The 15,319-nt window shown below is 43.1% G+C and overlaps 1 protein-coding gene across 2 annotated transcripts in view; it reads left to right on the top strand.

Annotated features, from left to right (window-relative positions):
• Window positions 1-4,278: 4,278 nt before the first annotated feature.
• The window catches only part of dnah10.L (dynein axonemal heavy chain 10 L homeolog), a 104,125-nt gene continuing 93,084 nt past the window's right edge, over window positions 4,279-15,319 (top strand). For both annotated transcript variants that reach the window (XM_041567376.1, XM_041567374.1), the window contains exons 1-8: window positions 4,279-4,679; window positions 7,045-7,173; window positions 7,608-7,768; window positions 7,880-7,988; window positions 8,474-8,589; window positions 10,160-10,388; window positions 10,637-10,794; window positions 12,088-12,318. In XM_041567376.1, coding sequence (XP_041423310.1) covers window positions 4,454-4,679; window positions 7,045-7,173; window positions 7,608-7,768; window positions 7,880-7,988; window positions 8,474-8,589; window positions 10,160-10,388; window positions 10,637-10,794; window positions 12,088-12,318 — 1,359 coding nt within the window. In that variant the 5' untranslated portion in view covers window positions 4,279-4,453. The remainder of the gene's footprint in view (window positions 4,680-7,044; window positions 7,174-7,607; window positions 7,769-7,879; window positions 7,989-8,473; window positions 8,590-10,159; window positions 10,389-10,636; window positions 10,795-12,087; window positions 12,319-15,319) is intronic.

Below are 15,319 nucleotides of genomic sequence, written 5' to 3'. Positions count from 1 at the left end.
TAATCGTTTTAGCTAGAGGTTCCAAAATTAGATTGAAGATCAGTGGGGATAATGGACAGCCCTGTCTAGTGCCATTTGTGATATAGAGGCGTTGTGATAAAAATCCCATATTGCTAACTTGAGCTGACGGTTTTGAGTACAGTGCTAGTATTGCGTGTAGGATATGCCCTTGAAACCCGAATGCTTGAAGTGTTTTCTCCATGTATAGCCAATGCACCCTGTCAAAGGCCTTTTCTGCATCTAATGCTAATAGCAAGGTTGGCGTTTTTTGGAGAGTGACTTTTCTATGAGGGATAGGATTTTCCTAGTGTTGTCTGTACCTTGGCGTCCTAATGTGAAACCCGACTGATCATTGTGGATTATATGTGGTAGTATGACTTTTAGCCGATTTGCTAACACCTTCGCATATAACTTTGTGTCGCCATTAAGTAGTGAGATCGGTCGGAAGTTGGCACATTGATCCGTAGGTTTGCCTGGCTTGGGAATGGTAGATATGGTAGCCGCCAGCATTTCTTCTGGCAGTGTGCCTTGACTGTGAATATGGTTGAACAGTTGGGTTAGCTGAGGGACCAGTATTGCCTGGAACTGTTTGTAGTAAGCAGTTGTGAGTCCGTCTGGACCCGGTGCTTTTCCCAGTGGGGTTGTATTTATAGCCTCCTGTATTTCTTGTGCACGGATAGGTGAGTTTAGTAAGAGTAATTGTTCTGGCGTTATTTGTGGGAGTCTAGCTGTTGTTAAGAATGCAGTGATACTTTGCTGAGAAGGTTGTGGGGTGTCTTTGTCCCGCGCTAGATTGTACAGGGATGCATAGAATTCTGCAAATTTATCTGCGATATCTTTAGGGTTAGTTATTTTATTGTTGTCTTTATCCAATATGTGGTCTATAGTTTGGGTCTGTTGTTTCCGTTTTAGGGTGTTAGCTAGCAGCTTAGATGCTTTGTTGCCTTTCGTGTAGTGGGAGAGTTTTAGTCGTTGCATGTGATAATTAAGTTTAATGAGGTCCAGTTCGTGCAGTTTATTTCTAGTTTCTCTGATTGTTTTAGTCATTTGCCTAGTGGGTTGCAATTTGTTTCTTGTTTCTAAGTCTAGCAGCTGTTGGAGCAATTCTAGTCTATTGTTTTCCCTTAGTCTTTTGATCCTGGATCCATACTGTATTAGGCATCCCCGAATTACTGATTTGTGCGCACACCAAAGAGTGGTTTCTGAGATGTCATCACTGGTATTGAGAGCGAAGTATTCCTGCAGTGTTTGGGTACACTGGCGAAGCACTTCAGTGTTAAGGAGCAAAGATTCGTTAAGCCTCCAGTGTGTAGGGGGTAAAGCAGTGTCATTCATTTTGCACTTAATGGTGACTGGTGCATGGTCAGACCATGTTATTACTCCAATCTGCGCCTGCCTTACGTGTTGGAGAGAGTCTTTATCCGTAAATATATAGTCTATTCTGGAGTATTTTTCATGGGCATGGGAATAATGGGTGAAATCTCTTTCCGCGGGGTGATAAGCTCTCCAGGCATCAAAGAGGTTGTGATAAGTTAGAAGGTTTTTCAGATTGGTTGCGTGGGTGAGGGTCTCTTGTCTAGGTTTTTGGATTTTCCCTGCTTTGGTGTCCCAGTCTTGCGACAGCGGTACATTAAAGTCTCCCGCAACGATAACGGTACCTTGTTTGATTTTGTTTAAAGTTCTAAAAAAGGTGCGATAGAAATAGGATTGCTTAGTCGTTGGTGCATAAACTGAGGCAATGGTGTGAGTATGTCCTTGCATTTCCAATACAGCTATAGCGTATCTGCCCTGTGGATCAGTTTGTTGTTTTATAATTCGAGGGGAAATTGTGGAGTGGAACCAGATAGCGACACCCCTTTTTTTAGTGTTACCGCTCGCAAATATTTGGAGTGGGTACTGTTTGCAGTCAAGATTAGTGGGTTGCCCTGCTTTGAGATGTGTTTCCTGCAGGCAGAGGATTGTAATTCTCTCTTGTTTGGCCCAAGTCAGTAGTTGCGACCTTTTGTTTGGGCTATTAAGCCCATTAACATTCACAGTTGTTATTGAGACTGCCATTGTGAATTACAGGGGGTGTGGTGCTGTCTTGTATTACTCACAGTTCGTGATCCGGTAGAGGTTAGTTGTTGCAGTAGCAGGGCAGTCTTCCTCGTTGATCTGTTGCTGTTGCCCTTGCAGTGCATCGGAGTAGACAAAGCAGCAGCAATTGGTACCCTGTTAGAGAGAGGGGGAAAGGTGGTGGGGAAAGCAGAGGTGTGAAAAATAGAGAGGAAAGATAGAGTTATAAACATCCAATTCAAAACATTGGAACATATCAACATATTTACAGCAATGCAACCCGTAGCATTGCCTAGGGTGGCTTTACTCTGTGCGAGAAAGTTCTTTCTGGCTAGTAGGGTGGTACATTTGATAGCATTGGGTATCTCCACAAATAAAGCCATGTGTGGGGGGGTAGTACTGTCCATAAGAGTAGTCGGCAGGGGGGGTGATTAGTACTTGGTGGTGGTATAATCAGGTTTAAGAGGTTGAGGTTGTCCGTTGAACAGACTCACTGGGTGAGACTTGCAGTTGTATTTCAGGTATTTTCGGTTATTTCCATGTCATAGTCGGCTTGAAGCCTGTGCCTGTCGGTGGTCCTGCGGTGGCTGGGCTTGTTCACCAACCACTCCTGCGGTATTTTGGCTGGTTTAGAGGCTGTTTGTTGTGGCAAGTCTTGTTGGGGCAATAGTTGCCATTGTTTCAGCAGCTGTACCCCCTGTTGTGGTGTATGCAGGACGTAAGGAGTGTCCTTGTACATAACTCTCAGTTTGACTGGGAACAGCCACCTGTATGAGATTCCTGCTTCTCTCAGGGCTGTCGTTGTGATATGGAATTCCTTGCGCTTCTTCATAGTATGTGCCGAGAGGTCAGGATAGCATTGTAGCATGGAATATTTTTCGGGAATTGCTTGCTTGTCCCGGAATGCCTTTAACGTAAGTTCTTTAATATGAAAGAAATGCATCCTCAGTATCACCTCCCTGGGAGTGGTGGGAGGGGCATTTCTGTTTTTTGGCAGTCTATGGGCTCTGTCAATAAGGAGGAGATCACTGTTTTCCTCCGGGAAGATTTCTTGGAGCATGTCATGAAGATACTGATGTAGTTCCTCCATTTTTACTTGCTCAGATATCCCTCTCAGCCTGAGGTTATTCCTCCTATTTCTGTCCTCTATATCTGCCATTTTGTCACTTATCTGTTGCAGCTCTGACTCTAAAGCTGTATTTGAGTCAATAAGGTCATTATGCGAGCTCACTAGCTCCGCCATTTTATTTTCTAGATGGTTAGTGCGGTCACCTATCTGCTGGACCTCCCTGTGGAGCTCTGCGATCGCCCCTCTCAAGTCTGCCTGGAGGTCAGTGCGGAGTGTGGTAAGGAGACCTTTAAGAATGGGAAGCGTAATGGCTTGTGGGGAACTAGCGCTCGCCCGCGGATGTACCATTGTACTTGCCTCGTCATCTGTGCGCGTAGGGCTGCTTTCCCCACAGCCGCCGCCATCTTGGGAAGACAGGCCTGCTTCTTGCTGCGCACCCGATTTGGGGTAAAACGCCGTCATTTTTTGTGGGGAAGGTTTCTTCCGGAGCTTCCCCATGGTCAGCAGACAGGTATCGATGGTTCACTAGCTGTGAATGGCAGCAAATAGCGCTTAAACCTGCGTTTGTTAAAGTCCCCCTGCACGGAGCTCTTTAGATTGCTTCCTGCCGCATCGAGCGTTGGCTCCGCCCCCAAATGATAAGGATATTAGAAGTCACTGAGTGGTTCTGTAACCATATAAAGGTACAAGGCTGCAGAATCTTTAACATCTTTAACATTTACATCTGACTTGTCAGCTGTGCTTTATCGAGGCGACACCATCCATCGAAAAACACTCCTGGAGTTCAGGCCTTAGTGCTCAACCTGCAGCTGTGTGGAAAAGCTAATCACTGATTGGTTGCTATGGGTTACTGCCCAGGTGCAATTTTGCCCACTGTTTATAAATGAGCTCCCAAATTCGTGTGCAACTCCATATGGCACATACTAAAGTATATGCGCAAACAAAAGCATATAAACATCGATTGCTATGGTGTCCTAGATCTATACAATATATACAGGACATTTTAAATAAGGTATTTGTCATTTATTTGATTCTGTTCAGAGTGCCTTCCTTATAGTGCGTGTGCTACTGTGTTAACAAGCCAATAGTACAAGCCATAAAAAAAATAAAAAAAAATAAAATAATCGTGCTTGTATCACATATCTACTGTAATCCTCGGCGTATATATATATAAACAGAACACAGCACATTCTCAATGCAACAATGTAGTTCCCTAGAAGTTGCTACATAACTTGTGCGCAGTGGTATCAGTAGTAGATATGTAGTCCCGGTAGCGTGGCGCTGCTATGGTAACAGAGAACAGCCGAGTAAACTACCAATGCAGTGAACATGGCACTGGACGACCCGCGCATAGAGTGGATCCGGGATCGAGTGTACGGCGCGTTCAGCCTCTCGGACCCTGAATGCTTTGAAGAACTGCTCGGTAGGAACGATGGAGAGCAAGAAGCCAAACTGCTGCGGTTCCTCAATGAAACGTCAACAGAAGAAGGGTCTTCAGCGATGCTGTTCTTCAAGACTCTCAAGGAGGACGAAGTGGAGGTGGAGATTGCTCTAGGTGAGGAACAGCGGCCTCAATGGGTTTTATGGGACTCGGACACTCATATAGCCCTGTATAGACACTCGTATAGCCCTGTATAGACACTCGTATAGCCCTGTATAGACATTCATATAGCCCTGTATAGACACTCGTATAGCCCTGTATAGACATTCATATAGCCCTTTATAGACACTCATATAGCCCTGTATAGACACGCGTATAGCCCTATATAGACAGGAAACTTTTATCTGCCATAGTTATTATTAGGGTTAGTTCACACGAGGAGATTCGGGAGATTTTGTCGCCTGGCGACTAATCGCCTCTTCCTCTGGGTGACAATCTCCCCAAACTGCCATTGTGTGTCTTCCCATCCGCTATCAGAAAGTCGCCTGCGCTAAAGCACACGCGGCGCTTCGTTTTCCGAAGTTTGCCCAAAGTTTTCGTCCTTCCGGCAACTTTGGAAAACGCAGCGCGTGCTTTAGCGCAGGCGAAGTTTCATTATAGAGGATGGGAAAACACACAATGGCAGTTCGGGGAGATTGTTGCCCAGAAGAAGAGGCGATTAGTCGCCAGGTGGCAAAATCTCCCCGAATCTCCTTGTGTGAACTAACCCTAAGGGTAAGGTCATACTGGGTCTTTTCGGCCTCGTCTTTGCGGCGACCAATCTCCCCAAACGCCTTCCCTCACTCTGCGTTGGCTTAAAGTGAAAAATCGCCGGCGCTAATAACATGTGGTGATTAGTTTTCCGAAGTTTTTCAGAAAATGAATCGCCGCATGTGACTAGCACCGGCGATTTTTAATCGACCAAATGAAACCCAAATCTCCCCAAAACGCCCAGTGTGGCCTTACCCTAAAGGGTAAATAACTATAGAGGAAGCAGATCCTGTGGGCACAGGTGTATGGGGAACAGAGGGGCCCAGATTGTGGGGTCTGCTTTCTCTATAGTTCTAAGAAGTCCCCTCTTCTAAGCCGTGTGCTTACTAACCCTGGTGTGAGCGGCTGGGAGGCAGTGGGTGGGTGCAAAGGCCAGGTAGGGGCTACTGTGCTCCCGGGTACTTCCAAAGATTTTTTTGTGGAGTGCCCCGTGAACAGTTATATCTGATACTGCACAGTATGTCAAAATTGTACATATCCCCAGGAAAAAGATTTCTTTTGGTGGCCCTGCTGCATACACAGGGGCTTCCATATGGGTTCCAGTCAGTGACTTAACTAGATGTTACTGGGCCCCACAGCAAATTCATTTTAGGGCCAAAAGTATATCCAGAGGTTGTCCCGTTCTACCAATAGATAATGGTAGAACCATTAGTAGAAGAAGTAGAAGATATTGCTCATTATTTAGGCCTCGTGGGGCCCCTATACCTCCTGGGCCCCCCTGCAACTGCAGGGTCTGCTTCCTCTGTAGTTACGCCCCTGGTTCCAGTGATTCCTAAGGACTGTCTGTCTTCAGTAAGAAGAGCCATGTTAGATTTAGGGGCCCTGTAAGTTTTATGCCCAGGCCCCTCAGAAGATTTTTTTAGTGGGGTGCCTGGTGAACAGTTTTTACGCTGCTGGTTATGGCTCTATGAGGCCCTGTATTGCTGTGACCCTGAAAAACCAATATCTGATACTGCACATTATGTCAAAATTGTACATGAGCCCGGGAAGAAGATTTCTTTTGGTGGCCCTGCTGCATATACAGGCAGTCTCGGACTGGGACACCAGGGGCCCACCTAAAAACTATAGACCAGGGGCCCACCAAAAACCCTTAGACCAGGGGCCCACCCTCAGTACTATTATTCTTCCTCTCCTCACTCAACCTCTATTCTAGTTACTTCTCTTTACATACTATAATACTATATTGTTCCTTTTTGTTGTCATAGAAATAGGGAATGACCATGAAATAGGCCAAATGTTTAGCAGCATGAGGGCCCACTGACACCTGGGCCCACCCGGTGGGCCAGTCCAACACTGTGTACAGGGGCGTCCATGGCTCACTGTCTTTAATAAGAAGGGCCAGGTCAGATTTAGGGGCCTAGTAAGTTTTATGCCAAGGAGGCACTTGTCAGCAGTGTTTTTTTCTTTTTTAATGCAGTAATATTCGGCCCTCTTAGGTAGGTAAGGCAGTATCTGGGCCTTTGTAGTGCTTATCTGAACATTAATGTAATGTAGTTTCATGTAAAACTTTTGATCTTGGGCTTGCAACCCACAGCAAACCTCACGTTTTTACTTTCATTAATCTAACTGCATTAGACACGGGAGACACAAGCTTGATTCCCTGCAGCCCTTTGTGTTTTACATGGCTTGAAACATGAAAACACTAGAGTTACTTCCTGACACACAAACCCAGCAGTCCTGTTGTATGATGCATATCATTTGCAGTACCTTCTCCAATTTCTTATTCTAGAACCAGAAGAACTTCTAAAGCATAGCCAAGTACCCTCTGATGGAGATATAAATGATACAACCATAAGCCAGGAAGCAAAGGAGCAAAAAGAATCTGTGGATTCAGCCTCTCTTGTATCATCTGATGCAAGTAAGTTCCACTTTAAGACATTTTTCAAATGGGTGTTTTTAAAAGAGATACAGGTATGGGACCTGTTATCTGGAAAATCCTGGGGTTTTCCGGATAACAGATCTTTCTGTTATTTGGATCTTCATACCTTAAGTCTACTAAAATATTATATTTGGATAAAATGTAGATGACCTTTCCATAATTCGGAACTTTCTGTATAATGGGTTTCCGGATAACAGATCCCATACCTGTACTAACATGTTTTCATACAAAAAATACAGACACAGTCTACTTTTTGTAGCATTTAATAATACTGATATGCACATAGATGGCCTAAAACTATTATTATGTTAATGATATTCTGGTCATTTGACCTTCCAAATCAACCCTTTGAGTTGGCCACATGTATGATGCGCCATATAAACAGTATGACATATCCAATTTTATTGTTCAAGTTGTAGAAAGAGAACTGACTTCTGCTCCAGATACTCAGGCAGCTGTGAGTGAAATAGATGAAAAAGCTATTGCCAAGGAAGAATCATCCATCCTCCCTGAGCCAGGAATAGAATCATTTCAGGAAGAGTCTCCAGAAGAGTTTGCACCTGTGCCTATGACAGTAAGTGCACAGTTTTAGCAGTATTCTTGTTAATGTTTAGAAAGTAGTTGTAAGAAATCTGTGATTAACGTTTGTATAATTAACCATTCTGTGACATGTTGACTATTTCAGAAAATCTTCAAAAAGAAATTGTATCGTACTGTTCTGTATGTTTCATGCAACTGCATACCTGAAGAGTTTGTAGACTCCAGTGCTTTGTATTTTCTCAGAAATACCCAAGGTAAAAGTGATGTTTAATAAAAATTCTCTTTACAATGGGTTGACATTTTATCTCTTTTATTGCATTTGTAGGAAGTTGTTTGAGATGTACATCAGTTAGTCAAGGGGGTCATTTATTTAGAGAAGCAGATAGTGTAAAGTACAAAAAGGGCACAATCCACAGTGTTTTGTGAACTTTGCACCATGGCCTTCACTTTGAAAAATTGCTCCAGATATCTGCATCCCCCTATGATTACAGCACTGCCTGTGTTTGGCACTTATCCTTCCTCCTCATGCCAACAATCCTCCTCTAAAGTTATTCGGACACACAAATTAGAGAGCACCAGTAGCTAAAGGCAGCAGCAAAGCTCTATACTTACTGCAATAGTGTTTATCAAGATATTTGCATATTGTAATTTTAAAAAACCGTTTTGTTTGTTTAAGGGTCATAATAATGTTAAACTTATATGCTTCTAAATATTCTTCTTCTGCTTTTGTTGCCAACAGAAACTATTCCAGAACCTAATGACCTGCAAGAAGCCAATGATGTTCTACCAATGTTCTTGGAGTATGGTATGCTGAATGGAAATTCTTTGCTTATGCTTAAGCAGATCTTTTCACAGGTAATAAAAGGGAAATACAAAACTTATTTCAAGTATTTTAGATAGGTCTACTATTTCATATGAACCAGCACATAAAGAGTAATTTATGAAATACAGGGCATGGGCACAAAGCACCATGTTTTTTGCCCCGTGTTAAAGGTGCCAGTGTTCGCTCTCTGTTCATGAGGGTTGGGAGCAAAAATGCAAAAAGCCATCCCCTCTCCCACCCCCCTAACATGCATCATTCAGGTGCTGATGTTAGGGAGCACAAGATGGTAGTAAGGACAGTGCTGCCCCGCATCTGCCAATACTACAGGGAGTAAAGTGAAGGTATGCCGTCGGCTCTGGGGTGTGATTTTGTGCCCCTTCAAGTGTCTGGGGCAAACATTTATGAGGTCCATTGTTTTGTTATATTAAACATGGCACTACAAAAATATTAACAGTCTATCTTAATTTTCTGTGGCTATTCAGATCAAAATGGCAATATCATTACAGAAATTTATAGTTATTTGTAGTACAGGTATGGGACCTGTTATCCAGAATGCTGGGGACCTGGGGTTTTCCTGATAACAGATCTTTCTTTAATTTTGGATTTTCATACCTTAAGTCTACCAGAAAATCATGTAAACATAAACAAACCCAATAGGCTTGTTTTGATTCCAATAAGGATTAATTATATCTTAGTTTGGATAAAGTGCAAGGTACTGTTTTATTATATTTTTGTACAGTAGCACTGAATAAAAATATACATGTTCAGTTTAACCTCTATTTTATGTTTCTAAAGGGACCAGACGCAAATAGTGCAAAATGCGTTCGATACATTTTACAAAGGTTATAAGCACTTGAGGCATTTTGTTTTGGTTATAAAGGAGAAAAGTGTAAAGAAAATACACATAATGAAATACAATACAATAACTTATTCAAATAGCAAAATAGGTTTGAAATACATATACATTACCAAATAACCAGGTGCAACTGATTACTTAAAAACCTAGAAACATCTTTGTAAGAGTACGTATGCAGTTATCTATACAGTAATGGGCAGGATGTTTATCTCTGTTTATTAATTAAAACAATAAGCAAAAAAATAAGCTTGTCAAAAACCCCATACATTTAATTCATGTTGAGCAAGGGGGTATACTGCTCCTTTATACACATCCAAATGATCAGGTTTCACATCATATCACATCGCACTCCGCCCCATCATATGCAGATGGTGATTTTTGTATTTGGAGTGGTTAATTGAAGGCACAGACTTTATAACTTCCCAGGGCAGACTCCATGTATAAAACGTCCATAATCCAATCCATCCATAATAACCCCAGAGCACATTGCAGTATTAATGCAGTGCCAATTTTACCTTCTAGAAAACATGGCAGGATAAATAAAGTGTTTATGTCTGTGCCCATGTACCTTTATCCTGTGTTTTGTAGGAAATTCACTTTTTGTTGGTTTGGGGAAACTTGTGCTTTAATTATTTACAACATATATTTATGTTTTAGTACAGATAATTTAGTCCAATATAGAAATTTTAGTGGGATGCTGTTTTTTTACATCATTTCTAGTTTTACATTTATACTTTTTATTTTAGGTTTTCATGCCTCTTCTTTCTTACAATCATCATAAAAATGAGAGTGGCTCCTTAGAGTTGGAACAAGCACAGCAGTCAGTAACAAATACAGAAAAGCATTGTCCAGAAGCTAGCAAGAATGCTGAAGCAGGTCATGAGTTTCGAAGTATCCAGATGATTAGAGATGAGTTCCTCATGAATATGCAAAAGTTCCTGAACCATGTTCAGCAAACAATACAGCAACTGGAGGGCAAGTAGATAAACAGAGCTACTTTGCTCTTATTGAATTCTGACTAATAAAACTTTAAAAGTCTTATTTAGTACAAATAAATCTTGTTTTATTTTATGAAGTGTTAAGTACCATATTTCTTGTAATGTAGCATGAGTACAATTTTTTTGAACTGAAAATAAACCAGATTTGGATTTCAGTTAAATCAATGTTGTATTTAGTGATAAGCTGATATATATATATATATATATATATTTTGTTCATTCTAGGAGAAATTCGATTAGAAATGCCGGATTTAAATCTAGACATTGAATCAAGCCAGCTGGCCTTGGATCTAGTGATAGTTGAAAAACTTGAGCAGTATGTGATGAATTGGCAAACACAAATATCTGCAGCTCTTGAGGAACAGCTTCAAAGAAAACCTCAGGTATCCTTTTTAACGAAGACAGAATTATAACAGTATAGATAATACATACACCCCACAGGCCATAAATTATAAATTATATTAATTAAAATAAATGGGGTAAATGCAGGTTAAAGTGCAAGTCAACCCCAACATAAAGATTTGCCTAATAAAATAAAATACAATTCTAAGCAACTTTCTAATATACATTTATTAAACATTTTCACTGCTTTTAAAGTTATTTGTAAAAACAATTGCTATTGAAAGCAGCATTTAATTAAATTGGTTGTTCACATTTAAATTAACTTTTAGTATGATGTAGACAGTGATATTTTGAGACAATTTGCATTTGGTTTTAACTTTTCCTTATTTGTGGTTATTGAGTTATTTAGCTTTTTATTCAGCATCTCTCCAGGATGCAGTTTCTGCATTCTGGTTGCTAGAGTCCAAATTACCCTAGCAACCATGCTTTGATATGAATGAGAGACTGAAATATGAATAGGAAAGGTCAGAATATAAAGATGAGTAATAAAAAGTAGCAATAACAATACATTTTTAACCTTACAGAGCATATGCTTTTAGATGGGGTCAGTGACCCCCATTTGAAAGCAGGAAAGAGTCAGAAGAAGAAGGCTAAGGGCTTTAGCACATGGGCAGATTCTGGTAGATTGTCGCCCCGAAGAAGAGGCCAGGCGACAAAATCTCCCCAAATTTGCCTGTGTGCTAAAGCCCTTATAGTTTACAAAATAAATAATGAAGAGCAAGTGTAAAGTTGCTTAGAATTAGCCATTCTACAACACTCTAAAAGTTAACCGAAAGGTGAACCACCACTCCTGCTTATTACTTTTTAAACAATGTTGCAAATCAGTTGTCTTGTCTTACATTGTTTCAACAGGCAGAGAATAGAAAGGATAAGACAAGCACTGATTTTTATAGCAATACATATACAAATAACTATAGCAAAAAACTATAGCAAATGTGCATATTGCAAAGTTGTTAGAATTATGTTTTCTTTTATTAGGCAAAGAATTATTTTTTTGGTTGCCATTCCCTTTAAGCATCATTTTATGGTATTGCATGAGATATTGCACATACATTATTATCATTTAAACAACTAAAATATCAAGCCTAGTTGCATATCAACTGGGATCATTACCTCCATGAATAAATAACAGATAAACACTGGAGCATATGGTTAGTTCTATTTATTTGACATTATACTTTTATGTGCACCTTATTGTAGTCCCAAGTACTGTCAGGAGTGGGGTCCACAAAAAAAAAACCTGTATGAGCATAATTAACTTTTTTGCACGGCAGGGTAATGGTCCGCTTGCAGAAATCGATTTCTGGCGGGAAAGAAATGCCACCTTGAGTGCACTGAGCGAGCAGCTGAAACTTCCTCTTGTGAAGAAAATATTGAATATCTTGTCTATTGCTGATCCTGGTGTTGTTCAGAACCTTGAGTTAACAGTCAACGAACTAGCGAAGTATCATGTTGAAGCTGCCGATAATGTTCGATTTCTCTCCACGCTGGAGCGCCATTTTAAGGTAATAGCTTTTGAATAATGGTGTAAATTGGTTTAGTATCTCTAATCTGTATATTTGGGCTTTCCCAATCCCAAGCAATAAGGCAGGATAATGGGCTATTTATTTTGCGGATGTTTTTTTTGAAGTCCAAATACATTATTCGTTAAATAAACAGGTATTTGTGGAAATGCCTAAACCATCATTTCAATTAGGTCATACTTTTCAACAGGCCCCTCAAAAAAGTTTGTACCTCTATCACAGTCTGTTTCTTTTAGTGAATTAGACTTTTAGTATCTCATCTCTGCAGTCCTACATACACTGTAGAATCATTTTAATGTTTCTTGAATTGTAGACTGATTTCTCTGTCGTCTAAAGGGGGACACAGGGACTCTTGGGGTTTAAGCTCCACCCTCCAGGAGGCAGGACACTATTAATAAAATTAAAATTAAGGGGGCGTGCCCATATAGTGGCTTAACCCCACATGCTGTAGCATTCCTTCAGTTTTTAAAGTATCCTGCTTCAAGGAGGATGGATACCAGCTTCAACACAGAAGCATATCTATGGGGTGTCACCAGGGCAGGGCTGCCTGTTCCTTTGAGTGTACCCCCCCCTCGAGGATTCTCTCACCGGGGTCATATCCTAGCCCTCTAGGCTATAACCGACCTGCACAGAAAAATTCCTGCAACCCACTGGGGCCAGCAGATGTTCTGACCGGTGAGACGCCAGCAGTGAGTATGATATTATTCTACTCGTGTCTGGCCTGCTCTCCCCCCCCCTGGGCAGGGACCCCCCTTACTTCAGCCCAGACCGGCAAGGAGCCTAGCTGCATTACGAGGATGCATTAGCTGCTCCCTCCGACGCTCTCCCACAGACTGGCTGGTTGCGGAGTTGCGCGCCCTTCTCCTGCACGCAGTGGAACGCATCGCGCTGATGCGTTCCAGGCGCCATTTTGTTTTTCGGCGCGAAGCATAACAGCGGCTTCAGAAGGCGCCGAACTTCTTCCCGCCACTCTCCACAGCCACACTAAGCTGACGCTTCCCGATCCTCTCCTGCTACCATTCTGCCAGCAGCCCTTACCCTTATTGTCACGGAGACACGGGAGCCTCCTTGTTCTTGGGGATTAGGTTCTACCTTCAGGCAGCAGTCTTGGGTTACCTAAAAGCACCCTTTACAAATCACATCTTCTGACTGCCATTCCTTCAGCAGGTACCTCAGCCACTGTTCGTATGGCAGAAGGTAAGTCAGGGGGACTTTTCACCAGGGCTGGGGGGAGAGCACCAGCAGCACAGGTGACCTATTTTACCTGCAAAAACTGCCAACTAAAAATCCCTGGGGGCCAGGCTGACCCACTCTGCAGATCTTGCTCAAAGGGGCAGGGACCAGCGCCTATCCAGGGGCCCATCCCAACGGTCCCTGAATCTGGAGAACCCGCACAGGATTTGGCTGCAATGGATGGGGTAGCGGGCACTTCCTCAGAACCCCCTGCCCCCCTATGGGCAATTCAACTTTCCCAATCCCTGGCTTCCCTGCAGGGCCTTCCTTCCATTGCCACCACTTTGGGCAAAGCCCTAGCCAAACTAGGTCATAAATCCAGTGGAAAGCGCAAAAGGCTTCCCAGCTCCAAGGGTGACCCCGACACCCATACCCCCTCTGACGTCTCGTCAGCTGGTGAAGAATTTTCTCATTCAGAGGGGGAACTCCCACCTTCTGATGCTTCCTCAGAAGTAGAGGAGGAAAATGCGGATGATTCCAGAAGCAAGGAACTCCCTCACGACGTAGAGGGTATTATCAAGGGGGTGCTGGATGTGCTAAAAATCACACAGACACCTGACCAACCGGCTTCTTCTTCTAACCTGTTTAAAAGACAACACAAATCTGCTGCTTGTTTTCCTTCACATGACCAACTACTTAACATAATACAAGAAGAATGGAATTCTCCGGAGCGAAAGTTCCAAGCTACCCGGAAATTTTCGAAATCGTATCCATTTCCCAAAGACCTAGTAGAGAAATGGTCACTGCCTCCAACTGTGGACGCACCAGTTTCGAGATTATCCAAATCCACAGCGTTACCAGTCACGGACGCTGCAGCCTTCAAGGACCCCTCCGACAGACGTCTGGAAGGTTTCCTCAGAGCAGTCTACTCATCCGCTGGCTCCACACTTCGTCCAGCTCTTGCCTCGGCCTGGGTAGCGAGAGCCATTCAGGCATGGGCAGAATCTCTCGTTGCAGACATTCAAAATGGCATCCCCAGAACAGACATCCTGTCTTCCGCACAATCCCTCGCGGAGGCGGCAGCTTACTTGTGCGATGCTTCTCTAGATACAGCACAGATTACCGCCCGCACATCAGTGCTCTCCGTCGCAGCACGCAGAACACTCTGGCTGAAGAACTGGTCTGCGGATGTCAGTTCCAAGAAGTCCCTTACCTCACTACCCTTCAAGGGACAGCGACTTTTTGGTGAGGAGCTCGAAAAGATAATCTCACAGGCCACGGGAGGGAAGAGTACCTTCCTCCCCCAACAAAAGTCAAGACCCACGACTTCCCCCAGACGTGGTCGGTCCTTTCGTGGCCACACCGGACGTTTCTCCAGACGGCACAGTCCTCCCCAACGTTCCCAGTTTCGCTCTAAACCAAACGACAAGGGACAAACATCATGGAAGACCAACAAATTCCACACCAAGTCCACAGCCGACAAGGCCACTTCAGGATGACGGGTCACCCCCTCCGGGGTCACGGCAACCACTAGGGGGACGATTGCTGAGATTCCGGGAGGTGTGGACACGATACTCGTCAGACGCTTGGGTAACCGAAATCATTTCCGAGGGCTACCACCTGGATTTCGCTTCCCTTCCTCCCAGAAAATTTCTCATGTCCAGAGTCCCTTCCAACCCAGTCAAGGGCCGAACCTTTTTGGACTGCATTGCCAACATGGAACAGACTGGGGTGATCACTCCAGTTCCCCCGTCAGAAACATTTTGCGGTTTTTACTCCAATCTGTTCCTGGTTCCAAAGAAGGACGGGT

Source organism: Xenopus laevis, chromosome 1L (genome assembly GCF_017654675.1).
Source record: "Xenopus laevis strain J_2021 chromosome 1L, Xenopus_laevis_v10.1, whole genome shotgun sequence".
NCBI lineage: Eukaryota > Metazoa > Chordata > Amphibia > Anura > Pipidae > Xenopus > Xenopus laevis.
The sequence above is the reverse complement of the archived record's forward strand: the minus strand, read 5'-3'. Positions and strand labels throughout refer to the sequence as shown.